At 42.7% G+C, this 27,841-nt stretch overlaps 4 protein-coding genes across 7 annotated transcripts in view; 2 read left to right on the plus strand and 2 right to left on the minus strand.

The window, feature by feature from the left end:
* The first annotated feature begins 236 nt into the window (after positions 1–236).
* Positions 237–3,873, plus strand: LOC133399540 (arrestin domain-containing protein 3-like). The gene is made up of 6 exons (XM_061671106.1): positions 237–495; positions 1,034–1,094; positions 1,446–1,617; positions 1,698–1,785; positions 1,859–2,115; positions 3,754–3,873. The coding sequence occupies exons 1-6, from the start codon at positions 237–239 to the stop codon at positions 3,871–3,873; spliced, it is 957 nt and encodes a 318-aa protein (XP_061527090.1).
* Positions 3,874–4,339: 466 nt separating this feature from the next.
* rfk (riboflavin kinase) lies at positions 4,340–25,116 on the plus strand. Of its 4 annotated transcripts, none has more exons than XM_061671799.1 (5): positions 4,340–4,452; positions 18,302–18,496; positions 19,634–19,785; positions 21,007–21,109; positions 23,735–25,116. In XM_061671799.1, the coding sequence occupies exons 2-5, from the start codon at positions 18,415–18,417 to the stop codon at positions 23,908–23,910; spliced, it is 513 nt and encodes a 170-aa protein (XP_061527783.1). In that variant the 5' UTR covers positions 4,340–4,452; positions 18,302–18,414; the 3' UTR covers positions 23,911–25,116. The 4 variants fall into 4 exon arrangements, with proteins under 4 accessions (XP_061527783.1, XP_061527782.1, XP_061527780.1 ...); XM_061671798.1 differs by lacking the exon at positions 4,340–4,452 and adding an exon at positions 14,865–15,379; XM_061671796.1 differs by lacking the exon at positions 4,340–4,452 and adding an exon at positions 17,932–18,204.
* On the minus strand, positions 10,162–12,231 carry LOC133399541 (piggyBac transposable element-derived protein 4-like). The gene is made up of 2 exons (XM_061671108.1): positions 12,118–12,231; positions 10,162–12,027 (listed from the first exon to the last, which is right to left on the minus strand). The coding sequence occupies exons 1-2, from the start codon at positions 12,229–12,231 to the stop codon at positions 10,162–10,164; spliced, it is 1,980 nt and encodes a 659-aa protein (XP_061527092.1).
* A 995-nt stretch (positions 25,117–26,111) lies between the features above and the next one.
* Positions 26,112–27,841, minus strand: part of LOC133399852 (proprotein convertase subtilisin/kexin type 5-like) — an 89,945-nt gene continuing 88,215 nt past the window's right edge. Inside the window, 1 exon segment of the mRNA XM_061671800.1 lies at positions 26,112–27,006. Coding sequence (XP_061527784.1) covers positions 26,567–27,006 — 440 coding nt within the window. The 3' untranslated portion in view covers positions 26,112–26,566.

Raw genomic sequence — 27,841 nt, forward strand, 5'->3', positions numbered from 1 at the left:
AGTGGGTGATTTAAGAAATCAAATCAAATTTCTCTCTTCCTTAGTAATTGAACCGAATCGAAGCTCTAGCTAGGGTTACCTTGGTGAATGTGACACCTCCAGACTTGGTCACATGACCTTGTGTGACACAGATACAGTACAGTTTGTAAAGAGGTACGCGGCTTGACTGGATACATCGGCCCTGCCTGCATTCATTCCATATCATCGAGGAAAGGTGGGACACGTGTGACCTTGTCATGTCTATAAAGCATTTCTCTGTGGAGTACGGTCAGGTAAATGGAAGAGGAACTTTCTCTTCTGGAGATGTCCTGTCTGGAAGAGTGACCGTGGTGGCCAGCAAGGAGACCAAAGTGCAGTGTTTGGTGGTCAAAGCTAAAGGAAACGTGGCGGTCAAATGGTATGTTCAAGATGGGCCAACCACGGCGCCCCACCGAGATGAGAAGAAATACTTCTACTTGGAACACATTATTCTTCAGGATAAGAATAAAGGAGATGGTTTGTATTTTTATTTTCTTTCTTGCAGGTTATTGTGTGCTTCGTAATGTGAACCCTAAATTGTTCACTCTTTGAATTTGAATTTTTTTTTTTTTATTTGGTGAATAGTTATTGTTTTTTTAAATCTGAAAAACACGAGAACGTGTGGAGAAAAAAAAAAGGTTTCATGTCTAAAGTTCTCTTTCTCAATACAGTACAGATACAGTCAGTGTTCTAAATTTTTAAAGTTCATTACAATGATGTAGGACAGAGTTTTTACTATTGCCTCCAAATAAGTTTCAAAATGTAAAATATATATATATATATATATATATATATATATATATATATATTGATATTTGTCAGTACAGCTTCTTAAAGGCTTTTGCATACTTGTGTCATTTCCAGCTAAAATACACCAATGCAACAAATGACATTTCACTTTAAATTTGGCCACGAGGCTCTAAATCAATTTGGGGCTAAACAGTAGATGTTTCATCACGTGCATGATTACAGATTGTGCTAAATACTATTCAATTGACCTTTTCTCCCTTTTAAGGATCAGAAATTCTTCATCAAGGGAGAAGTGTATATCCTTTTACCTTTGTGATTCCAAATATGTGAGTACTCTTCTAGTAATTACATCGACAAAAGTCTTGGAACATACCACTAAATTCATAAACTACATTATCAGGAGTTGGATTAGGTTGCTTAGTACATCCTGAATCTTCTTCACACGATTGTATTTTTAACACAAACAAAGACAAGGATGGAAAAGCCCTTTTTATATGCCAAACAATACACAGAGAGAGAGGGGGGGGGGGAATAATAACATGGCTCAAATGAAATATGAACTTGTGTAGCCAGCAAAATCCTAGCTGGACTGAGGTGTCATGTCCCGATACTTATGTTCAAACATTTGCTCATCAAATGAAAAGACTTCCACTGACGCAGTGATCATTTCTTTGCAGAGATATGCCTTCGTCCTATGAGGGAAAATGGGGCAGAATCACATACAGTTTACAAGCTCAATTGACTCAGTCAATCTGGAAGATACACAAAACCAAGATCGAGTTCCCATTTCTTTCCAAGTCTGAGTTCCCCTTTGCTTCCAAATCAAAAATGTTGATTGTCGGACTGCAAGTATGCAAATCGTTAAAATGACCGAACAGATTATTCCAGTGAGAGCTTTGCGTTCTCACATCACGTCTTTGTTGCAATAGGACCGGCAATGTGCAACCAAAATTTCCTTTTCTGGCTGTGGAAAGGTGACTTTGAATGTGACTTCACAGAAAATGGGACTGACACAAGGTAAATACGTTTCATTCGGCGAGTCTAATGAATGTTGTACGCGACTCTAAACGGCATTTGTCACTCCTCATAGGTGAAACGATGGACGTTTGTGTTGAAGTAATCAACAGATCGAACGGTGCAGTGACACCCAAATTCTTCCTTTGTGAGAAGCAAATCTTTGTCGCTCAGGCGGAGACTATTGTGCACACAAATGAGATCCTCTTCGGCACAGGAGAGTCCGTCTCAGCTTGGACCACTCGCACCATAAGCAATGTTTTAAGTATCCCCGCACAGCTCTGCCCCACCTTCTTCAACTGCTCCATGATCAAGCTTGAGTATACACTCAAGGTAATCAGCACTTTAAAAAAAAACCATTTCATTAATTGCTATGCTCTTTCCTGGAAGCACCTTGAATTCCTTTTGTCTGTTTTAATGTCAGTGCTTGTTGCAATTGCACGTAAAATGTTCCCGTCATATCGTGGTTCATCATTTCATTCAGAATGGAGCCGCAACCTGGACCTCAAGCCTCGGTTGGAAAGGCTACGGAAGATGTTTTCGCTTAGCTTGTGTGTCCTGCGGGCGCCTACACTTTGAAGAAGTTAAAAAATGACAAGTTGTTGGGCTGTAATACGTAATTCGCTGACAAGTGGTGGATGCGGGACCATATCACGCTGAAGCCGGCCAGCGAACAATACCAAATATGGCTGGGGAAAAAATTAATAATAACTTGGCTAAGTCGACTTCAAAATAGATCGACACAAATATTTCTGCCTCGAAGCTACGCCGTGACCAAAAGAAAAAAAACTTTCCGACCGGAACCATGTTTGCGCCGCTGGATCCCGTGTTTAGCACGGAAATTTACTGCAGACGGACGTAGTGTTGGGCCAGTGGTAAACTTTGCCAAAAATCATAGAGGAGCATCTGTAAGGCATGTTTAAGACAGTTAGATGTGTAATGGACATATAACATGAGGTATGACTGAGCTGAATGGTAATTGGCATTTTTTGACCAAAAACGGCAATAGCTAGTGTGCTAATGCTAATCGCGATTGCTAACCGTTTTGCTGTCTCAAATTCTGTACCCCAAATTTATACCATAGACTCAGTACCAAAATAAGCAGTTTAAGAATTGAAATCCACCCCTCATAAATGAGGATAAAATGCATGTTATTTGTAATTTTAAAAAAAAGTAAAGAAAAAAATAAAGGGTTGAGGCGATTATTATTCAATGATTTGATCAGTAATCAATAGGAAAATCGATTCTAAAAAGATTCGACAGTGTGTGTGTGTGTGTGTGTGTGTGTGTGTTTATGGTGGCAAGACGAAAGGAGAGGAAAGAACAGGATGCTGCATTGTTGTTGTTTTTTTACATACTGAAATGAAATGTTTCATTCAAGTAAAATAGAAAAAAACCCAATGATAGTTCATTTAAATTTGCAATTCTAATGATTAACTGACCATATAGTCCTCAAAGGATTTGCGTGCCATCAACCAAAGAAAATCGAGGCCAGCAGAAATTTGAGCTCCTCTTCAACTAATCAGTTAAATTGGTCTCTTTCTCTCTGTAAACTCATCTGCTAGCCTCTGGCAAGTGTGCTGAGTGAAACGGTCCGTGGTGTTTTAGCAATATACATACAATAGGAGTCCATCTATGCATATGATAGAAAAACATACATCATAAGTTAGTCACTGCTTTGAGTAAACTCTGGCAACTTGACTGACTGTGGGACTGAACAATAATCTCAAGTACTATGAAACATCTTCCAGTCATTTCACCTCTATGTAAACTTTCACTGAACCCATTTTAGAAACATAATCTTTTTTTATTCCTTTTGTCGTGTTGTATTTGTGCAATTCTGCGCCAAAACCCAGAGCTCATTTGCATTCAAAAGCACTCCAAACATTTATTCTTACTGATTCAAACCGGTTGAATATGCATGAATGAGCTAATAACTGAACTAACTAAAAGTTATATGTTGGGTTGCAGGTCACTCTGGGTGACCAACTTGCAAGAGATGCAGACATGAAACTTCCTCTGGTCATTCTATTGGGATCATCCCAACCATGTCATCAAAAACCAAAGCGTGGAAGCTTCCACTTGATGTAAGTGTCAAATTAGTGTCACACAATGTGTAAAGGCAGTGACCAGCATATGAAAGTGCTTTGTCTGTTTGTTGGAGCTGAAAGGAAATGCATACATTTTCTGTCCACAAGGTAAAGATTCTGAGCCATGGACTCCACCGATTACCTCCAAGCAAGCACCAAATTGCGCAACTAGTGTTAATGTGAGTACGGAGTATTGTTTTCACCCATTAATGAGTTAGGTACTTAGTTACTTTGTTAGTTATTTAGTAAACTGAATTATGCAAAAATAAATAAATAAACTTGTATATCGAATTTATTTTCCCTTGTCAATGTTTGTTCTCAAAGGAACCATTACTTTTTTTTTTTTTTTTGGCCATTACTGGCTGAGGAGAGTTACTGGCATGACGGAAATGAGGAAGTAGTTCCAATGACGACAGCTTTAAATGCTGCTCAGCCAAGCACAATTGGAATATGCCAAACATGAAACTTATCTTTCTGTTTCTGACATTGTTTGATTTTCTTCAGCTAATTGTTTGTGAGTGGGGATTTTTCATTGGATCCAGATTGGGCAGTGGCCACGCAGAATGGTGAAAAATAACAGGTATTCTGTATTGTTTAATGTGTGTGCATGTGTGTGTGTCTGTGTGTGTCTGTGTGTGTGTGTGTTTGTGGGTGTGTCTGTGTGAGCTTGCGTGCGTATGAGAAGCAATATGACATGATAGATGTTTATAAAAGGACAAGTACAAATGCAATAATAATAACAACAACTTGTGTGTTTACACAGTACTCTGAGATGAAAACCACATTGTGGATTTTTCCACCCAGACAAGGTCTGCACTCTATAGTGCCATTTTCATTCAAAACAATTGAACTTATCATTTGAACAAACACACAACACTCTTGTATATATATTGTAGATGCGCGCTAACCCCACCAGGTCCTTGAGTTAACACATGCATCGACCCACGGTTGAGTGTTCAACTGACCCCCCCCCCCCGCCAAAAAGTACAATATCCTGAGTTCACCGTTCTCAGTAGTGTAGAACAGCTCAAGCTTTGTAGGCACTGCTGACTTTTTATTATGTCACTTGAATTTGTCCATAAGTGATGCATTTGAAAATGTTTACACATTTAAAGCACATTTGAAGAAAAAAAAAAAAAAAAAAAAGTTAGACAGGCAATTATGTCATTGACTTGCGTCAATTATTGTGATGACATAAACACATGATGATAGTACAATGGTTATGGGGGAAACAAAAAGCCCAAACTCAAAACCGGTTGTTGTTGTTTTAAAAGTTTTCTCGGAGTTATACTGTTAATGGTCCAAGGGTCAGTCAGCTTGTCAGTAGCACCTTGGCTTTAATATTAATACATACACACGACACAACACCTAGCTTCTCTCATTCCACTGCAAACAGAGGAAAGTGGTGCTGTCTCAAAAAGCCTGAAATGTTTCCTAGCTAGAAAAAAATAAACTGCTAAATCCTACGTCAGCATGAACAGTGAGGTACGATTAATTGCCGCAAAAATGAGGAATGATATTAGTGTGTTGGGATTGAGTTTTTGTATACATGATTCCAGGCCCCTTCTGTCAGGATTCAGGTTGCAAGTTGGACCCAGATGCAGAGAGGACAGGGAGGTGAGTTTGTGAATCAAGGTTTATTGCAGCTTGGAAGCGAACAAAGGAACTCCGAGAACTAAATCCGGGATTGGCAGGGTTCCAACGAGGACCGGTCTGGCAGGGTAGGAGTCCGCGTTGTCGGTGGGCCGCAAGAGGTGAGCCCTGGTTCGCAGGGAGCAAGGGCAGATGGCAGACTGGGCACAAAGAACAAGGATTAGGTTGAGGTAACTCACTAGGTCTTCAGGAAGCAAAAAGATAGGCAAGGTGGCTAGACTACGAACTCGACGTAGAGCGTTGATAGTATGGCGACGAGTTCCCACAGCGTCTTAAGAGCAGCGTCTTAAGAGCAGTCGGGTGTAATTAGGATGACAGGGTGCAGCTGCTAGACTCCAACACGTCAACCTTGCAAAGCATGCATGACACACACACACACACACACACACACACAGGCTGGACTCAGGGTGCTGAAACAGCAGCCCTGACACCTTCTTGTTCCAACATGACTGTGAACCAGTGCGCAAAGAAAGGACATGGATGAGAGAGTTTGGTGAGTGTAATCTTGATTCACCTGCACGTAGTCCTGACCTAAACCCAATAGAACAACTTTGTGATGAATTAGAGCAGAGACTGATAGCTAAGGTCCGACATCAGTGACCTCACAAATGAGCTTCCGGAAGAATGGTCAAACATTCCCATAAACACACTCCTAACCCTTGTGAAAAGCCTTCCCGTAAGAGTTTAATTTGTTCCAGCTGCAAAGGGTCGACCGAGGTCGTATTAAACCCTGAGGGTTAAGAAAGGGATGTCACTTAAGTTCATGCGAGCACAGGCAAATGAGTGTAAACTACGTTTGGCTTATAGGGTGCAGTATATTGTGTGCAGACCTGAAACTTTTCTGACGCAGCTCATGCTGTATTAGTTCATGGGAACGAATTCAGGTCACCCTGAACCGTTGTTTCCTTAGCAGCAACATCGTGTGAAGTGGAACATCTTCCTCTCATCTCTAAATTTTACAACTGCATGAGAACGTCCTTGGAAGTATAGTGGGCAGCAGTAGAGCCTGCCTGGCAACTCTGGCTCCTTGGACAGTGTGGAGGCGGTCAGCTTCTCACTCACACACACACGCACAGTGTCTAGTTTTGGAATAAGGGTAGGGCGGTGCAGCTTTTGGCACCTCCCACCTCCAGAGTTAGTACCATGACAACCATGTGGGCCTGCTGGCGTCTCCCTGTCTTCGCCAGCCGCCGTTGCCATGGTAACTCCCCATGGGGCTCCCGCAGATCAGCGGGATGGGCGTCCAGTTGACTAACGTTCTCCCAGCTTGGTAATAGCTGAGGGAGGAAGAAGAGGGCGAGGGTTTGTGCGAATGTGTGCATCACAACCTGGCAGTGCCCAGCTTTTGCTGCATTCAGCATTTAGTCTGCTCCATCCATCCATCCATCCATTTTCTACCGCTTATCCGAGGTCGGGTCGCGGGGGCAGTAGGTTTAGCAGGGACGCAAAGACTTCCCTCTCCCCAGCAACTTCATCCAGCTCTTCCGGGGGGATACCAAGGCATTCCCAGGCCAGCCGAAAGTAGTCTCTCCAGGGTGTCCTGGGTCGTCCCCGAAGAGCCCGGACACCCTGCGGAGGAAACTCATTTAGGCCGCTTGTATCCCGGATCTTGTTGTTGACCATAGGTGAGGGTATGAACGTAGATCGACCGGGAAATTGAGAGCTTCGCCTTTTGGCTTAGCTTCTTCTTTACCACAACGGACCGATACAAAGTCCACATCACTGCAGACGCTCCACCGATCCGCCTGTCGATCTCCCGTTCCATTCTTCCCTCACTCGTGAACAAGACCCTAAGATACTTGAACTCCTCCACTTGGGGCAGGATTGAGAGGGAAATTGAGAGCTTCGCCTTTTGGCTTAGCTTCTTCTTTACCACAACGGACCGATACAAAGCCCACATCACTGCAGACGCTTCACCGATCCGCCTGTCGATCTCCCGTTCCATTCTTCCCTCACTCGTGAACAAGACCCTAAGATACTTGAACTCCTCCACTTGGGGCAGGATCTCATCCCCGACCCGGAGAGGGCACGCCACCCTTTTCCGACTGAGGACCATGGTCTCAGATTTGGAGGTGCTGATTCTCATCCCAGCCGCTTCACACTCGGCTGCGAACTGCTCCAGTGAGAGTTGGAGATCACGGCTTGATGAAGCAAACAGAACCGCATCATCTGCAAAAAGCAGAGATGCAATACTGAGCCCACCAAACCGGACCCCCTCTACGCCTCGGCTGCGCCTTGAAATTCTGGCCATAAAAGTTATGAACAGAATCGGTGACAAAGGGCAGCCTTGGCGGAGTCCAACCCTCACCGGAAACGAGTCCGACTTACTGCCGGAAATGCGTACTAAACTCTGACTCCGGTCGTACAGGGACCACCGCTCAGTTCGCAATGCACCCGACCCCTATGGCCACTCCCACAGGTGGTGAGCCCACGGGAAGGGGGACCCACGTTACCCTTTCGGGCTGTGCCCGGCCGGGCCCCATGGGTGCAGGCCCGACCACCAGACGCTCGCCTTCGAGCCCCACCTCCAGGCCTGGCTCCAGAGGGGGGCCGCGGTGACCCGCATCCGGGCAAGGGAAAACTGAGTCAATTGTTTGTCGCCATCATAAGGGGTCTTTGAGTCGTGCTTTGTCTGGTCCCTCACCTAGGACCTGTTTGCCATGGGTGACACTACCAGGGGCATAAAGCCCCAGACAACTTAGCTCCTAGGATCATTGGGACGGCTCAAGGAGGAGTAGTCTGCTCCTATTTTGGTTAAAAAGAGCTCGAAAACGAGTGCAGACCTCCACTAAGGCTTAAAAATTTACCATCTCTGAAATCAATAAGTAAAAAGATCTTTGTAGCACCAAGGAGGTCAAATTTAAGGATACACGCAATAAATCACAGCCTGAATTTGTTGAGATTTGACATAAATACTGTAAATACATCTAATCTGTTGAATGAATTTTCCTATGTTGTAGTTTAAGTTGCTCGCAATGTGGATCGGATTCAATATGAATTATCCTCACCCTGGACATTTGTATATTATTATTTTACATAATATGATATTACATTTGTTAATATTATACAGTATAGATCATTTATATGAAATCATGGATAACAGCCCAAACTATAATTAAGATATATATATTTTTTAATGCAGTCGCTCTGACTGTTTTATTAATAACCCAGGTCGTTGCTGTCCAAACTGTAAAAAAAAACATTGTTTATTTTTGTGCGTGAAAGTATCTAAAATAAAGAAAAAGCTACTTAATGAATGTTTTAGCTGGAAATAACACAGGTGGAAAAAGATTGTTTTAGACACCGTGTTAAGAGATATGAATATAAATACATTATTTTAATTTCAAAATGATTCTTGACAAAATCTTATGTCCAAAATTATCGAAGCCCTCCCCATACAGATATAATAAATGTATGTAAATGTATAAAGTACTTCATTAGAAAACAATAGTGGTTACCAATATCATTTGCATCATTTGGTGCAACAAAACAAAAGTAAGAAATTGTCCTTTTACCTCTTTCCTGTGCCATTACCAGCAAGAAGCAAATGAAAGCAAATAATTTTCTCTGTAACTCATTTGGGCAAAGTGTTGTTCACAGGGAGTTACACAAAGTAAAGAACAGCGTCTATGGCAAACACCCACCGGCTACAACATTTTGACCTCTTGCACAATTGAATGACATCCAGTCGTGTAAAACTGCACTGCATCATATTTCTGCTTATGTTTCAAATATTTGAGTTACATTTCTTTACAGTACGAGTGGGCTAAAATATTAAAGAGCTTTCAGAATGCTGCAGTGCGCTTCTACAGCAATGCAAACTACAAGCACAATAATCAAAATGTTGTTAAACTAATACCTTTCTGTCAGTGTCATTCAAGAGAAACTACAATCGCGCCCATGTGCTGATCTCACTCATTCCCTATTTTACACACACATTCTCTCCAAGGTACAATTTATGTCATCCGGCATTTCCCAATCATTGCCGCTAAGAAACACTTTGGGGGGGGGGTTTGGACCTCGGGCGCCTCAGTGTCAAAAATGGCCTTTGCTCGGTCTGCTGGCAGGAGGGGGTTGAGGTTGTTTTTTTGTTTTGTTTTTCCTGTCGCTAATTGTTCCAAGCTGTGAGTGTGTCAGCACATCAGCTGCATACTCAAAGCAGCAACGGTTCATTCATTTAAAATGTAACACTTCTTTAGCATTCTTCATAAATAGTGACTTTTCTGCTGCGTGCACAAAATGGACAATTCAATCAGATGTACATCTTAATGAGCATTTATTGAAAAACGAGAGATAAACATTCCATGGTAAAAGCTGTCCGATCTAATGTAAGTGCAGAAATTTGTTCTTTTTTTTTAATCATATAAAATCCTTAAACATATAAAAAGGTGACAAGGCAATTCAGTCAGTGTTACAAGAAGGCAATGCGCCCAAAACATTCTACACTATTTCAAATACAGTACTCTGTTTATTGTCTCTATATGCGTGCAATATTTCTAACTAGCTCAAAAGTGGATATGACTATACTGTGCACTGGTAGTGAGTGGCCTTTGGAATTAATATGGTTTGATTTATAAAAAAAAAAAGTATCCCTTGACATGAGATGATTATACAGATTTTTTTTTATATAAAGAGTTTATTTATGAAACTCAGAGAAGCAGCCTCCTCTGCATAGGTGGACATTGCATATCTTGCAGCCGAACACGCTCTCGTGTCGTAGTCCCTTGTTGGTGCAGTTCCTGCAGCGCCGCGAGCGTTCGGACATGCGCTCCAGGCGGTGTCCGTACTCGATGGGCGAGTCGGCGTGCCTCTTCCGGGCGGCCCGCTCCATGCCCCTCGCCCCCTGGTAGTCTCCGATCATCTGCTGGGCCAGCCGCACCCGGAAGTGGTGCTGGGTGAGCTGCTTGCCGTTGAGGCCGGCCGGCGCCGTGCCCCCTCTGCTTTCCTTCATGAGGACGTAGGCGTTGACAATGCAAACGTTGACGTAGAACCACAAGAAGTAGCGCCACCACTTCCTGTGCGGCCGGCCCACCTGGTAGCACTCCCTCAGCTGGTCGCACAATTCCACTCCCCTCATGTTCTCCTGGTACAGCAGCAAGGGGAGCGGCCTCGGTAGACCGAAAGACAGACCTGAGCTGTCCGTGATGTCGCTGTCCCCCTCGCCGTCCATCTCGCAGTTATGCTCCTCCCCCGGACTGATACCCACAATCCCTGGGGCGGAGTTGGTGGACAGGCAGCTAATGACCTTGATGTCCCGTGTCACCGTAGCAACCAGGTTGCCACGCTGGCACTGGTAGAACTCCCCCTGCGAGAGCTTGCCCACATTTCGAGGGCGTAGGACCTCGGGGAAACCTTTGCGCCCCGAATGCGCGGGCCCGCAGGCGTAGAGTCCGTCCTTCAGCAATCTCTGGAGGAGGGGCACCGAGTTGAACAAGCTGTCCAAGAAGAGGTGGTGGTACTGACCCTCCAGGCCACGCACCAGGGAGGTCACCGCCCGGTACCCCTGCAGCACCACCGCTCGGTCCTCGCTGGGCCGGCCGACGTGAATCTTGGCCCGGTGGCAGTAGCCCGATCGCGAGTCGCACAGCATCCACACGCTCAAGCCTTTCCTCAGGGGCTTGGAGGGCACGGAGTGCGTGGGCGAAGAACGCTCTTTGGTGACAAGGGCGCTCTTGTCTATGGTCAGACAGCGGTTGGGCGTGTACGCGTCCCACATGGTGTTCTCCAGCACATCCAGGAGAGGCCTGATCTTGAAAAGGCCGTCGTAGCCGCGCTCGCCGCGCACGGGTTCCCCCTCCCTGTCGCAAAGCTGGAGGTACTGGGTGAGCTTCTCGAAGCGCCTGGCGGTCATCGTCTTTTTAAAGCCCGCGTTGCCTATGAAAATGTCGCTGGCCCAGTACATGCCGCTATCTGGCAGCCGATTGACGCCCATGAGGATGTTGAGGCCCACGTAGGCTCTCATCTCGCTGTCGTGGGTCGGGTGCCAGTGCGGGTCTGTTTTGCCACTCCTCCTCTGCCGATAGAGGGCGTTGTTGTTTGTTTGTTCCACCATGTGTTCAAACAGCGAATCTGGGAAGAGTATCCGGAAATAGTCACGGGGCTCGGCGTCGTCCCCCAGTGAGTGCTGAGGGCCGCTGGAAGCACTGAAAGTCTCGATAGAAATCACCTGGTCCGGTTCGCCCCAGAAGTCCGGAGACGTGCAGTCCTCGTACAAGTCTTCATCGTAGCCGAGAAAGCTCGCTCGCTCCTCCTCCTCGTCCTCCAAATCGGAGAAATCGAGGTCAGAGTCGTTCGAGGTGGCGTCGGAGCAGTTAGTGGAGGTGGAATGGTGGCACTCCTCCGAGTTGTCCTCCTCTTCGTGCTTGAGTCCATTGCTCCCAGTCACCAAAATGATGTTGCAGCCTGCCCCGGCCGCAAGGCTGCTGGCCGCCGCCGTGGTCGCGGAGCCATTCTCCCCCACGCCGCCACCGTCCTCCTCGTCCTCTCCTCCTTCCTCCTCCTCCTCCTCGTCCTCGTCCTCGTCCTCGTCCTGCGCTCCGTCTTCTTCCTCGTCCGAGTCTGGCTTTTTGTACGGAATTTCAAACCACTTCACGTCGCCACAAAGATTTAGCGTGTACTCTTGGCCGTCGCACGCCGCACTACTTTCTGTATCCGCGCTCGTTTCCAAAATGGTAAAAAGCTCCCTTCCGTTTCTTGCCGTCGCCATGTCGGGGTATTAAAGCGCCCCTGCATGAGTCCCTTTTCGGCGTGTTTTTTTTCCCCACGCGGCGGGGAAATAGACGCACAAAGCGGTCATCCGAAGTGAGTCGATGTGCTCCGGAGGGCAGCGTCCCGGCCGAACGATCAAGCTATACGGCGTTTGCGGGCTCCATTCGCATTGTTTCCGCTCGCGGTTCTTTGTGGGCTTCGCAGCGCAGTGTGGCCGCAGACGTCAGAAGCTGCATGCATGTCCTGCTTGCTAGGGCGTTTTGCGACTGCAGCTGGTGGGGTTGCTCGTTCGCGAGGCTGGCAGATGGCCGCTCGCTCTTCTAATGCCCGCTGGCATTCAGCGTCGCCGTCATCTCCGAGCAGTTTGCACAAAAACATAACATTCACGGGACACACTTTAGTCATAGTCGCGACGAGCGGGCTCATCAGGTGCGCACCCAAAGCTTTGTAAACATGAAAGTTGAGTGCACGTTTCCACTATTGGGAGATAGCGTGCATCCCGACCACAATGCAGTGATGCACATCAAAACAGCGGTGTGGAGTCATCGGCAATGGAGTGAGCAGAGAGGCAGCGTGTTCATTCATAAACATGTGTCTTCCCTCTGACAGGTTCCTACATGAACCTGAAGCCCTATAGGCTATTGTGGAATTAGGGACCTCCCTCGCTTTTATGAATGCGAGCAGATACACTCGTGTGTTTTAGTCTCGGGCTGAGGGTGAACAGCTCCCCCTGATGAGATTGATGGCTCCTCTGCAAGCTACTGTATAGCACGCAATGCAAAGTAGCAGACAGGAATGTTTATACGATGCGACATGAGATTAAGAGCGATCATCTCTCTCTTTTTTTTTTTTTTTGCACTTCACCACATTTGACCTTTGGTTCCACCTCATCTCACACCTTTCGAGACACTACAGCGTCGGGCGCGTTTACAAGTAGACAAAGGTTCATTTGGGGTCAATAACTAAGATGTGCGCACACAGACCCGCAGTGGTGCTCAAGCAACTGCCCACCCAATTCCAATGTGAGTCCTTTGGAGAACTGTACTTGTGCTCCCACCTTAATCAGAGGCCCTTGAAATGCTGGCAGGTGTGTGCTGACTCCCATTTAACACGAGTTTCGATGTGATTGCTTCATTCTGAACATGGCCACGTCCCCATTTATAAGAGGGTATGTGCACTGGTGTAACCACGGTATTTCTTTCTATTGTTTATTTTTTGACTTCTCTATTTTTAATTTTTTTCATCAATTCAGTTGTGCAGGTTGCAGGTTAACTAATAGTGGGGGGGAAAAAGTTTGAAAATGATTGATCTTGGCCTCGTTTTTATACATCACAAAAAAAACGGACGTTTGTTAATAGTCACCTTGTATTACGTATTGACTGTTGATTGTGTTGACAGAAAAAAATACAGAAGTTACAAATATACTACTGTTTATTTTCTGAATTGTATGAATAATTTTGGCGATAGGTGACCTTTTTTGGGCTTGAGCACCTGGCCCCAAAATTGTTTGTGCAAGTGCCTTGTACAAACTGGGGTACAAATACTTTATTACTGTACTTAAGTCGATTTCTCAGGTCATGTTGAATGGTTTTACTTTTACTCTCTACATTTGAAAACATTGCTTTTCAGGGAAGACGGCACGGTGAACGACTGGTCAGAGCGTCTGCCTCACAGTTCTGAGGACTTGGGTTCAAATCCCGGCCCCGCCTGTGTGGAGTTTGCATTTCCCCCCCGTGCCTGCGTGGGTTTTCTCCGGGCTCTCCGGTTTCCTGCCACATCCCAAAAACGTGCATGGTAGATTAATTGAAGACTAAATTGCCCGTAGGTGTGAATGTGAGTGCGAATGGTTGTTTGTTGCTATGTGCACTGCGATTGGCTGGCAACCAGTTCAGGGTGTACCCCGCCTCCTGCCCGATGATAGCTGGGATAGGCTCCAGCACGGCCGGCGACCCTAGTGAGGAGAAGCGGCTCAGAAAATGGATGGATGGATGGTTCTCAGGGGTGAAAAAGTTTGATCCACATCCTTGCCCGCCCACGAAGATGACTGGTTTTCTAAGGGCATAAAATACATGGCTGCGCCCAGGGCAGCAACGGAACTTTGCACACCACTGGGTCCACGTCAATTGCTTTCGGGCGCCTTGCTCGGAATGCGACGAGCCTAAAAAGAGGTTTTACCCCTTTTGATATTCAGACGTAAAAAGAACAAAACACTTTTGTGGTCAAATGCAACCCTAAGGTGATTCATGTGGTATATGTGCCTCATGCAACTCATTTAAAAAAAAATCTTTTTCAATGTCATTCAAGTGTAACAACGATTTAACAGCTACCAGGAAAAATACAGGCTAATTATTTTCAAAACTACACTACTACAACTTTGCCTTCAAGCTGATTTCGCCATGTCAGTGTCTTTGGATTTGACCAAAAACCTCTGGATGTAGATTTCTTGCTCACTTGGGAGGTGAGCAGTTAAATCAAGTCTTCCTGTTTGGGGAGGTGGGGGATGGGCTGCCGGAAGAGTCCCTTCCAAATTCCTTTAGCCGTGGCCTGCGTCTACATGGCTGGCTAAGCACCGCGCCTCGCAGAGAAAGCAGGCGCAGTTTCTGCATCCTTGCTCTCGAGCTCATCACAGATTCTTGTCTCAGTAGGATCGTATTGCTGCTATGACCTACGGGGCCTTCATGTTGTTTGTATCCGCACACGGCGTACATGAGCGCTTCACTGCACTCCCATGCGCCGTGTTTGGGAACAGTGGGAAATGTTAGAGGCTGAAGTCCTCCGACGTTTGGGCCAAAAATAGAAATCAAGGGAAAAAAGCCTCACTCCCAGCATTTGCAGGCCCCTGGAGAAGAGTGCTGTAGCAGACCCCTCAGAGAGTCCTGCGGCGGGGTGGAGAGACGCTGACCAATTGGGGCTCAGACCTTCAGTTAGCGTGTTCGTGTGTGCGTGTCGCTGCAACTAACTCAGCTCCCTCGTGGATGAGTTCAGCGAGGGCCCCAGTGTGTGCGTACGTGCGTGCATGTGGAACCCACAAGATGGACCAGCCCTTCCCTCTGTCACTTCCCTGAATACTCTGTTGAAGGATTTGTTTGGAGTGGATGTTTTCTTCCAGCACCGATTTCCTCCTTGATTCGATTGGAACAGAAAAGGTGAAGAAAAAAAGCACTTCAAGCCAAATCAATAAACTTTGCCTTGAACATGGAATTTCATGCAAATTCAATTGGGAGGGGGGGAGAAAAAAAATCACAGTCATGGTTTTAAATGAATAAATGTACTTAAAAAGTACTGAAAGTTTGACTCAAGGGGGTATAGGTATTGTTATCATTATATTGCAAAATTGTTATCATAATATTGCCTGGATTTCTGCCTGAAATAGTCATAAATGTGGCCCAAGAGGTATGCACAGGTTTTGCGGGCAGCGACCTCTTGTGGTATTATTTGAGAAGCGCAATACTGTCAACATTTACGTTTGATTTTAAACAGCCCTTGTTATTCTGGCAATCATATTCCATCCATCCATTTCCCCTGCCACTTAGTAAGATTCTAGTACCACATACAACATTTTTTTAAATCTATGTATTCATCTTCACATCATTAGGCACCTATAAAAATACACTAATGATGTTTTCATGTAATTAGTATTTGTTCAAAGATGAAGTGGGGGTTTATATGTCTTTTAACATATTATTCAGGTCAAATAAATAAGTTTTGACATTTAATAGCAATTTAAAAAATAAATGTCATTCTTTAACCCTGAAATTCGACAACATTTCTTAAAGTAACACAAAATAAACCTTTTTTTGGGGGGGGGGGGGGGGGGGGTATGGCAGCACATACTAGACACGTCATGTACATTGAGGCTGTTCCAGGTCAAATTTGACCCGTGGGAAATGGATTTACAAGTGTTTGTTAAGTCAAGGAAAATGGTGGAAATCTTGAAACTGTGCATGCCATAAATGTGTGATTTATTTTGTATTTTTATGGGATGATGGTAAGTGTTCAAGAGGGAGCTTCACACATGCAATGCAAGTGTAAATGTATCAGAATCAGAATCATCTTTATTTGCCAAGTATGTCCAAAACACACAAGGAATTTGTCTCCGGTAGTTGGAGCCGCTCTAGTACAACAGACAGTCAATTTACAGAACACTTTGGAGACATAAAGACATTGACAAAAAAACAATTGTGCAAAAAGATGCAGAGTCCTCTAGCACTTAGAGCAGTTCGAATGACTAATATTGCAATAGTCCGGTGCAATGACCATTGTGCAAAGGGCGCCGAGACTTCAAGGAGTTTATGCGGTTTAAAGTGACGAGTAGTGCGATCATCTGGGACAATGTCGGTTGTGCAAATGTTACAGATACTCCTCAATCAGTGTGGAAATGGAGCAGATGCTACTCTGGCATGAGTGGCCAGTATAGGCAAATAGTGCAGCATGGCGAGACAACTACAGTGAGTGCACGAGTAATACATAATTGGCCCCACAGAAATGTGACAACGAACTCAAAGTCCAAAAAATTCCAGCTTGTTGTAATGGAATTATAGGTTAGGTGTTTAAGAAGTTGATCGCAAGAGGGAAGAAGCTGTTGTTAGCAAATACAAATACATTTCTTCTTTTTTTTCTTAAACATCAAGCATTAATCATCCATTTATTAATGTCAGACAGGCTATTAATACATTTGGAAAAGAGCTCTATTTCATAATTTGATGTAGACAATTATTATGAGGATATTCTTGGCCTGTGTCAAACTATTGTACTTTTAACAGTAAACGCCAGATGGCGTTAAAACACATTACTGTACATTAGGTCAAGCCTGGTCGTTGAATGAATCCTAGGGTGTGTTTTTTTTTTTTTAAACGAAATATTTAAAAAAAATTAAATATACATTTTTTCGTCAGATTTCCTCAACAGGGCATAAAACATTAACTCGTGCACTCCAGCACCACCTTGGCTTTCCAAGCAATATGTGCTTGCAATCCCTAAGTTTATGGATGCTAGACTTTTTAAACTTTACCCACAAGGGAGCAGAGGGTTACAATATGTTCTAAAAAAAAAAAAAAGTTGATCTTGATATTATTTGAGCATCAGTTGAATTTTTTTTCCTTGAATTTAATTACATTTTTAATAATTTAAATTATTAAATTGAGTTGAATTTAATCGTTTTTTAAAATATGTTTTAAAGTGGAACATTTGGATATTTTAAATATTATTTCGTGCGATTTTAATTGCATTACTTTGAATTAGATTTATTTTAGCTATTTTTGACAGCAAAAAATTACTTTCATTACAAAGTTTAAAAAGTACGTACATGGGTATTTTAAATCGTCATGATCCGATACAATTTTAATTCAGTTAATTATATTTTTATTTGTATAGTTTTAAACATAATACAGTTATTAAATTACCTATTAATTTAAGAAGAAGAGGAAAGAAGAAGTATAAAAGTGGGTAGTTTCTATATCTCGCAGAATAGACTACTACCATCCCTAACGCGTCAAAAATAACCGTGAAAGGCTCATAACGACTGTATGTGTTGCATTTTTTTTTCACTCCCCGGACAAAACATTTTTCAAAATCCAGTGGCAAATTAGTTCGTCTTTGTATGTGACTCATTGCAAATACCTCGTGGTGGTAGCGGATTCTTAAGAAGGGGATTCTCCCTTTTCCGACATCACATGAAGGCACCGTGTAACTCCTTCCTTGGTCACGTGGTTGTGACGTCAACACGCAGGACGTTAAAAAAACCAACTGGACTGACGTTCGACGTGAACATGTTCCGGGCTTCACGACTACAAGCTCAGTGGTGTCGTCCGGCTTGCCGTCAGACTGGACCTCGCTGAAGAACGCAACACAGACACAAGCGCCTTGACTCCGGGAACTCGTCGGAACCAAACCCCGCTGTTTTGATACTACATTTTTGTATTTTCTTTATTGTCGTTTGCGCTAATGCTAACTACGCTAGCTAGTATAGCAGGTGAACTTGCCCCCTTCCCGCTTTGACCCGATACTCGTCGCGCGACTCTTTATTTACACCCAGCCGTAGATAACAAACTACATTCGGACTCTTTCAGTGTCTCTCTCGGTTGGGTTTGGCCGTGTCGGGCCTTCTTTTGGGCTTGTTCCTGGCTTGTGGCGTTCGAGGTCACCCGCGCACTCCGGCTCTTTATCAAACCTCCTGGTGGGAATGAAGAGCCTGCCGTATTTCTGTCGGGGAGAGGTCAACCGAGGCTTCGGGAGAGGCAGCAAAGAATTGGGGATTCCGACAGGTAAGCGTCCTTTATCTTTATCCTTTATCACTGGCTTGTGGCTAGGGACTTAATTTATTATTATTATTATTATTTATTTTATTTTGGTTTCGATTAGACCGGCTAAACGAAAACGTCTTCTATGGTTTGTCAGGCGTCACCAACCTTTATGAAAATGAAAGCTACTTCTTGGGTTCTTTAAACACTCCTCTGCAATAATACATTTGCTCAAACTACATTTATTTATTATTAATAATAATTAATGGTATTCATAGACACAACCGCTCACAAGTTTTTCCAAACTTCACGCTGGTAGGTTATGGGAAATCCTCACAATAGTTATCAACAATGATTTAACAAGTAGGACATAAACAAATATCAATAGCCACAATCTTCTCTGCAGGTGTTTCCATTTTCAAATGATCACTTGTTCAACATTCCTAGGAAATCACAATGTCCAATCATCGATGAGCTATTTCTAGAATAGGCCCGCGTGGCTGCTGGTGTGGTCGTTGGTGGCTGCCTTGTTTGTGCCCACGGGCACCCTGTTCTGGGTGACCCCTGTTCTGCAGTTTGACAGCCTTGGATAGCTGTAAAAATTCTTAATATTTACATTTGTAAACTTTGCAAAAATGTTTACGTTATCCTCAGACCCTTTCTAAGTAAATTGTGTATTTGGCGTAGATCGTTATCTCTTTGAGATAAATGTGAGCGTTGCATCAGGTCGTTCTAGTTGCTGATTAAGGTCAAGTTATCTTTTTCTTAGTCATGCTTATGTAATGTGGCAGGTGAACAAAACTGTCTTTATGGACTCAATTGAACAGCATCATTATGTCAATTAACGTGCCCTCGCTTTTTGCTATTAATAAATAGCTGCAGGGACGGGCAAAGTATGTCTCGCAAGGCTTCTGCACCCTGCTTTATTTTTATTTATTTTTTAAAAGCCTGTTCTTTTACCATTTTACTGAGGTGGGAACAGGAATGTGTTTGCAGAGCCATATTGTCCTGTAGTAGTGGTTTGTTTTTATTTTTAAATTTTCAGCTACTTCTAGAATTCCTATTTCATCAATTGTGACGCTAACATTGTACTTGGTAGAGTTGGTAAGTTCAATTTCCGGTCATGTGGTCGTCACCGACCGTTCTTCATTTCAATTGTAGCCAACTTCCCCGACTGCGTGGTGGAGCAACTCCCGGCCGACATCAGCACGGGCATCTACTATGGCTGGGCCTGCGTGGGCAACGGCGACGTACACAAGATGGTGATGAGCATCGGCTGGAACCCGTACTACAAGAACACCAAGAAGTCAATGGTGGGTTCCGAATAAAGGCACACTCCCTGGGTGTGTCGTTAGCCTAATAGCCCCAAAATTACACTATAAAATTCCTTATTATGCAGTCAACCCTCGCTATTGGCTTGGGTACCCGCTATGAATAGCAAACATTTGCCAACGGTAGACTGAACATCTTCAAAAATGTTTAATAATTAGTAGTTGTAACACCAAATATTTCCCAAACTATGACCCCAAAACACTTTATAATCATTTTATTTTACATCACCCTTAAAACTAAATGGCTTACAGATGATTTTGGGTAGAAATGCAGCGAACACAAATGCATAGATGCATGCAAATTGCACCTTTTCCCCAAACTTTCTTTGCGCAAAATATTTCACTTAAGAGTGTGACTTTTTCAGACAAAATTACAACTACGTTCTCACAAAATTATACTAATATAAAATGAAAACTGTTTTCAGTTTTTTTTTCGAATAAAATTTTAGTTGTAGATAAAAAAAAAATTTGTGTAAAATGTAGTTTCTTGTAAAATTATGACTTGTAAAAAACGTTTTTTATCTCAAAATGGGAGCTTTTCCAGAAAATCCCATTTTTCACTTAAAAATAGATTTACTTTAAAGTGTGACTTTCATGTTAAAATACTGTCTCATAAAAGTATATTTTTTTAATGCAAAATAAAAACTTATCTCAAAATTATTTTATTACTTTAAGATTTTTCACATTTTTGTCATAACATTAAAAAATGACTTTCACAAAATGGCAACTATTTTGAGTAAAATTACAACTTTTCATGTAACATCTGATTCGTACAATTACATTTTCAAAACAAAGATTTTATTCTCTTAAAATTTGAATATTAAACTATCTTAAAAATTTTTACTGTGACTTTTTCTAAATAAATTTACAGTTAAAAAAAATAAACTATTTATGCTCAGCGTCATGAAATATTGAGCGGTGATTTTGTGTGTAAAAGGCACTATTAAGATAGTGTCGGCATGGAAGACATTAAAGACATGCAGGTAGATAAGAGTGATGCGAGTGGTAGTAATTGATTTATCATGCATTCATGGAAATATAAAGAGCAGCCATTGATGCCAAACAGGAAATAACTGGCTGTGCATGTTGGCTAGAATTGATATTTAACATGGAGTGTTGCCTCGAGCGAATATGACCGATTAGCGCGGTGGAACATCGGGATGTCTTGCTGCCGTCAACGCGTGTGTGCTTCTGTTGTCCCAGGAGACTCATGTGATCCACAAGTTCAAAGAGGACTTCTACGGCGACACCCTCAGCGTGGTCATGGTGGGATATATCCGTCCGGAGAGAAGCTACGAATCGCTCGGTAAAGTGCACGCAGACACACACGCAAAATAGTGCGTCAAGACTGTTGCATTTTCAGGGTTGGAATTATCCAAATGAGCAGGGAAAAGCACACGAAATCCTCAATAGTCTGCTTGTTTCAGTACAATTTAGAGTACAGTGCTCCGTAGCGAGCAGACATCCACCAAACAAAATCATAATGCCACACGGGAAAAGACTTCAACTTGCTCAAATTGAGTTGAAACCATCATGTCATCAGCCTGTAGTTATGCTAGTTATCGCAGCATACACGGGGAGTCTGCTGCATGATTTCCAGGTTTGGTCACGTGATTTTCCCCATTTTGTGTAATTTTTTGTTTACTACATAGTTGCATTTGTTCTTATTTGAGGGCTGAACTTCTATCGTTAAACTAAATATGTTGTTACTGAGTGTGTGGTATAAACTGTACAGAATTTGAGACAACAAAATCAGCCTTTGCTAAATGGTTAGCATTCACAATTAGCATTAGCGCCCTAGCGATTGCCTTTTTAGGTCCATCCATCCATTTTCTACCGCTTATCCGGGTCGGGTCGCGGGGGCAGTAGCTTTAGCAGGGACGCCCAGACTTCCCTCTCCCCAGCCACTTCATCCAGCTCTTCCGAGGGGATCCCGAGGCGTTCCAAGGCCAGCCGAAGGCCGTAGTCTTTCCAGCGTGTCCTGGGGCGTCCCCGGGGTCTCCTCCCGGTGGGACGTGCCCGGAACACCTCACCAGGGAGGCGTCCGGGAGGCATCCGAATCAGATGCCCCAGCCACCTCATCTGGCTCCTCTCAATGCGGAGGAGCAGCGGCTCTACTCTGAGATCCTCCCGGATGACCGAGCTTCTCACCCTATCTCTAAGGGAGAGCCCGGACACCCTGCGGAGGAAACTCATTTCGAGCGCTTGTATCCGGGATCTCGTTCTTTCGGTCACGACCCACAGCTCATGACCAAAGGTGAGGGTAGGAACGAAGATCGACCGGTAAATTGAGAGCTTCGCCTTTCGGCTTAGCTCCTTCTTTACCACAACGGACCGATACAAAGTCCACATCACTGCAGACGCTCCACCGATCCGCCTGTCGATCTCCCGTTCCATTCTTCCCTCACTCGTGAACAAGACCCTAAGATACTTGAACTCCTCCACTTGGGGCAGGATCTCATCCCCGACCCGGAGAGGGCACGCCACCCTTTTCCGACTGAGGACCATGGTCTCAGATTTGGAGGTGCTGATTCTCATCCCAGCCGCTTCACACTCGGCTGCGAACTGCTCCAGTGAGAGTTGGAGGTCACGGTTTGATGAAGCCAACAGAACCACATCATCAGCAAAAAGCAGAGATGCAATACTGAGGCCACCAAACCGGACCCCCTCTACGCCTCGGCTGCGCCTAGAAATTCTGTCCATAAAAGTTATGAACAGAATCGGCGACAAAGGGCAGCCTTGGCGGAGTCCAACCCTCACCGGGAACGAGTCCGACTTACTGCCGGATATGCGGACCAAACTCTGACTCCGGTCGTACAGGGACGGAACAGCCCGTATCAGGGGGTTCGGTACCCCATACTCCCGAAGCACCCTCCACAGGACTCCCCGAGGGACACGGTCGAACGCCTTCTCCAAGTCCACAAAACACATGTAGAGCTTTTTAGGTAAAAAAAATAAAATATATATATATATATATATATATATATATACACCATTCAACTTACTCATCATGTTATATGTACATTACATATCTAATAATGTCTTTAAAAATCACATTCAGATGCTCCTCGATCGTTCTTGGCAACGTTTTTCACTGGTCCAACAGTGCGTCCGTCTGCAACAAAACAAAACCTGGACAGTGGCCAAATGGTTCTGGGCGGCGCAAATACGCTTTTATTAATATTTTTTATTGCCTCGAGGCCACAGGTGTCAAACTCAAGGCCTGGGGCCCAGATCTTGCCTGCCACATCATTTTAAGAGGCCCGAGAAAGCAAATCATAAGCGTCATCTTCCATGATTCTTGCTAAATTCTGTACCACAATTTTAAATTGTCATATTTAGTAAATAATAACATTGTAATATGGCAAGCATTTTTTGTTACCAAACACCTTTTATAGTAACTTGAACAGTAGTTGAGCAAATATGATCCTTGACCTCTGATTTCAAAACTAGTTATCCATTAATTTGTTGTGTACATGTAATAACATGAAGAGGTGATCAAACTTTTTTTTTTTTTATTTATTTTTTTTTTTTTTTTTGGTTTTACATTCATAACGGCCCTCTAAGAGAAAACCGTAACTACAATGTGGCCCATGACAAAAATGACTTTGAAACCCCTGCTCAGCAAATATTTTTGCATCAAACAATTTCTGTGGTTGGCTTTGCAGAGTTAGCCATTTTTTTTGTTTTTCCTTCCACAACCCTACTGAAATCTGTTTAATTCTTATTCCACGAACACAATATTAATCAGAATACCATGTTTAGACTGGTGGGGGTACAGACAACGTATTCGTGGACACACACGCGGGCGCGCGCACACACAAACAAATTTGGTTCCCTTTTAAGTCAGTTGGTAACCAGTTTGGCAGTATGGGTCGGGTCATTGTCTGTCTGGGAGACTCATTTATGCGATTGTCTGTTTGTCCTTCAGAGGCGCTGATCGCTGCCATCAACGGCGACATCGCCGAAGCCAAGGTCCAGCTGGAGCGGCCCGAGCACATCAAGCTGCGGGACGACAACTTTTTCACTAGCCATTCCTCTTCCTCCTCCTCTTCTTCTTCGGGGGCCTCCTCCTCTTCCTCACAGACGATCATCAACGGACACTGACGCCAAGCGCAGGAGACGGCCTCACTGCGGCCATGGTGACCCCTGGGTGAAACGTCATCCTTTATTTTGTTTTGTATTGTTTCGGTCGAACCGTCTTCATACTCTCTCACACACACACACACACACACACTTCCAAGTACACACGCTAACACACATTCAGTAAGCCAGTTTGTGGGGGGCGTTTGTGTGTGTCACATGACACCATGCAAAGTAATGACACCAAAAGATTGAAACGCCACAAGCAGGCCGCCATTGCGTTTTTACTTCATTCATTTGTTTTTCAAAATAATACCTAGTCTAGTCTTATGGTAAGCGTTCAAAGGGTACTTTTTTTACTCGTCATCTGTTTTGTTTGGGCCTTATTGTCGAACATTTAAATTATGACAACAATCGTCTTGTCAAATTACTACTTTTCATGTCACATTTTGTTATTTATTAGTATGAAATACAAATTTTACAACTTTATTCTTGTAAAACTGCAAATTTAGTTTCACTCTATTCCTTATTTATTGTCATAAAACACATTTAGGCATAAAATGACCAATGTGTTCTGAAAATATGACATTGGATTCTTGTAATGCAATTTTTTTTCTTCAAACTACGACTTTAACAAAAATGACCTTTTTTCGCACACAGTTACTTAATGACAACTTTTTTCATGAAACTGGAGCTTTTGTAAAATTACATTTTCCTCATAATACAACTCTTGATATAAAAATTACATATTTCTTTTGGAGTGTATGAATATATTGAATTATGTTTTTGCTTGCAAAGCTAAATAGCTTCCATGCCCCCCCCCCAAAAAATGTTACTTTGTAACGTTAAATACAAAACAAAAAAAAATCACATCTATTAATGACTTTTGTTCTTTTTCGCATAAAAATTTTAATGGTTTCTCTCACTCTCTCACATTTTTTTTCCCCTCATGTACAAAATTACAGTGGTTCCACGCATACTCACGATTCGGCACATGTTCCAGCTACAGGCTAATTTATTTTTTTTGGGGGTGGAAACTGACTCCAAAAATTCCTGTTGGTGTATCATCTCTGATTTACTTGGGTTAATGTTTTATTTCTTTTCCTACTGCAATTATAATCGGCGTCAATTATATGTGGATTTTTGCTATTAATGGTCTAACTTTTCACGGTTTGATTTTCACTCTCCCCACATATTTTTTGTGTAACATTAAAACTGTTTGCTTAATAATTGCTTTCTTATTTTTTTTCTTCACAAAAATTGATTTCACAAAATTAAGGCTTTTTCACAAGTGACAATATTACTTTTGTTTTCATAATTTTAAAAATCATTTCTGCCATGTAATTTTGTATGAAAAATTACATATTTTCATGTCAATTATTTTTTTCACATAAAATAACCTTCCATAGAAAGCAAAAAAAAAATAACACAAAAAGTGTCTTCATATACCATTAGCATTTTTTACATAATTCTTTTTTTTTTTTACATAATTCTTTTTTACATAATTCTTTTAATTAGCTTTTTCTTGTACATGAAATTATTCTGTTTACCTTGTGTTTACCTTGATTTTTTTCCCCCACTTCAAATTACTACTTTAAAACTTGTGCATAAAGATTTTTAATACATGAAAATAGTTTTCATATAAATTTTATATTTTCCACGTAAATAAGTTTAATGTAAAATTAGGTTTTTACCTGAAATTATGACGTTTAGTTGTTATATAATTTTTTTCTGTCACTACTACATAACAAATTAAATTAAAAAGGCAGAGTTGAAATTTAGCCTGTAGCTGGAACGTTTCTATTTTCTTAGCACATCGTCAAAGACGAAAGCTCAAAGTCCAGTCACACACTTTTGCCTCATATTACCGCATACTACAGTTAAGTACATTATCTACTGCTACATGCAATCAATTCATTGTTGTCTATATCGTGTTGGCGAGTAAGTTATATGTAATATATATGTATAAATGACTTGTGAATATAATGTGATTCATCCTGTGAATGGTTGCTAAAGTTCAGATTTTTCGCTCTTGTCATCTTGTGTTCCTCAAACATTTGTATAAAAAAAGACAAATGGAAGCAAAAGGTCACTCTTATCACAATTATGGATTAAATGTTGAAAGAAAAAATGCTGTCCTCAAATTATTTCATATCATTTAATCCAATAACTAATAATTACAAGAATTGAGAAAAGAGTTTTTAAATGGTAAATGGAATGCACACTTATATAGCGCTTTATCTACACCAGGGGTGTCAAAACTAATTTTTGTCACGGGCCACTTCGCAGTCATATACTGTAATTACAGTATACACAACACATTGATGAATAGCCAGTTTTGAAATCAGAAGCCTATAAAAACATGTTTTTCAACTATTGCACATAGAATTGAATATTTCTACGCATTAAAAAGTCTTTTTCACATAAAATGACATTTCAAAAAATATTTTTTTCTCCTTAAATTACAACTTTCTTTCCAATGAATCTTTTCCATCCCAGATTTCAAAATAATCCACATAAAATTGTCCCAAGTACACATTCGGTTTCAAATGTGAGCTGTGAGCAGATGTGAAAAGTAAACTTTTCACACTAAATTACATTTCCTGTCAAATGTTTTTTCCCATGTAAAATGCAATTTTTTTGACATTTGTGATACATGTCCGCTGGCATGCATGCGTGTTTATCTGTAGGTGTAGCTCTCGTCGTCATACTCCAGCTCAATGTCGTCCTCCTGGTCACCCAAAAGCCCGTACTTGAACTTCTTGTACACGGTTCCATCTTGTCCCATGTACACGATGTCATCTTCATCGTCGTCGTCGTCCGTCCCGACAAGTCTGTCGCTGTACTCCCCGAAGGAGGATGCGCCGGCTTGGCACGCGGCGCCTCCCTCTCCTTCGTTGTTGTCCAGCTTCTGGAAGCCGCCACTTTTGGTTTTGGAATTGGTGGTGGCAGCCGTGGCGAGCGACTTGGAGCGAGCTTGGAGGAAGACGAAGATCCCGGCCCCGAGAGACAGGACTAGAAGGACGCAAATGGTCGCGGCCAATTTGACCCCGCCGCCGCCTTCCTTTTCCAAATCGTTGACGTCTCTCAGCACAAAGTTGACGTCCAGGACGCACTCGTCTGGAGAGAGAAAGTGTCACATCACCGCTTTACCCATCATCGCTTACGACAGTAATACCCCACTTATTGGTGGTTCACTTTTCACAAATTCACCTATTTGCATTTATATGTTCTATCCCCAGCTATTTGCTGAAAAACTGACCCATTAAAATGTTTTCATGTCGTTTATAGTATTTCATTTTATTTTGAAACTCATTCTTGAGTACTCACCAATACTAATTACCAAAACCACTAGTACATTTTTAATGAATACAAGGACAATTAATTGTGAACAAAGACCTTTCTGACGCACATGATGCACTGTGTCAAACCACCAGTGTAGCGCCAACTACTGGCGAGGAGGACTTAATGTCAGATTTATTTATTTTTTTTATCAGCGGCGGATATCGGCAGCCTTCAAGAGTACCCGATACCCTGAAATAAGGCCGGTATCGCCTATCCCTAGTTATGAATGGAAGTTATTAAGCGTCTTCACTACAAATGCTTGCGTAGCGTTTTAAAAAAGAATTAAAAAAAAAAATCAAATAATCTTTAAGCCATTTCTTTGTAAGAAGAGTTGTACTTTGTTGTACATTTATGGGTTCAAACTACTAATATAGGCAATTATAAACACTTTTTTTGCGTGTCAATGAATGGCTGTTTTTCACTATTAGCAGCATGGCCCTAACCCCCGCAAATAGTCGAGGCTTACACCACATGCTTGGTTTTCAATTATTATTATGTAACTGTATCACCGTTTCAAAGTGTAATTAATATTACCACTATATTTAGCATTCCGAGTCTGCTGCGCATCATAACAAAAAGGAAGTTCGACGCAAATGTGTTGCTACAAAAC

This window comes from Phycodurus eques, chromosome 3 (assembly GCF_024500275.1).
Source record: "Phycodurus eques isolate BA_2022a chromosome 3, UOR_Pequ_1.1, whole genome shotgun sequence".
NCBI classification, from domain to species: Eukaryota; Metazoa; Chordata; class Actinopteri; order Syngnathiformes; family Syngnathidae; genus Phycodurus; species Phycodurus eques.

Excerpts from the sequence above, each read along its gene's own strand:
- LOC133399540 (XM_061671106.1), top strand. The coding sequence starts at position 237 with ATGTCTATAAAGCATTTCTCTGTGGAGTACGGTCAGGTAAATGGAAGA. Across the intron at positions 1,095-1,445 it reads ACCTTTGTGATTCCAAATAT|AGATATGCCTTCGTCCTATG; the intron begins GTGAGTACTCTT and ends ATTTCTTTGCAG. Across the intron at positions 1,786-1,858 it reads GAAAATGGGACTGACACAAG|GTGAAACGATGGACGTTTGT; the intron begins GTAAATACGTTT and ends CACTCCTCATAG.
- LOC133399541 (XM_061671108.1), bottom strand. The coding sequence starts at position 12,231 with ATGGCGACGGCAAGAAACGGAAGGGAGCTTTTTACCATTTTGGAAACG. Across the intron at positions 12,028-12,117 it reads CGCTAAATCTTTGTGGCGAC|GAGGAGGAGGAAGGAGGAGA; the intron begins GTGAAGTGGTTT and ends GAGGACGAGGAG.
- rfk (XM_061671796.1), top strand. The coding sequence starts at position 18,177 with ATGCTAACTACGCTAGCTAGTATAGCAG. Across the intron at positions 18,205-18,301 it reads TACGCTAGCTAGTATAGCAG|TGTCTCTCTCGGTTGGGTTT; the intron begins GTGAACTTGCCC and ends GGACTCTTTCAG. Across the intron at positions 18,497-19,633 it reads AGAATTGGGGATTCCGACAG|CCAACTTCCCCGACTGCGTG; the intron begins GTAAGCGTCCTT and ends TTTCAATTGTAG.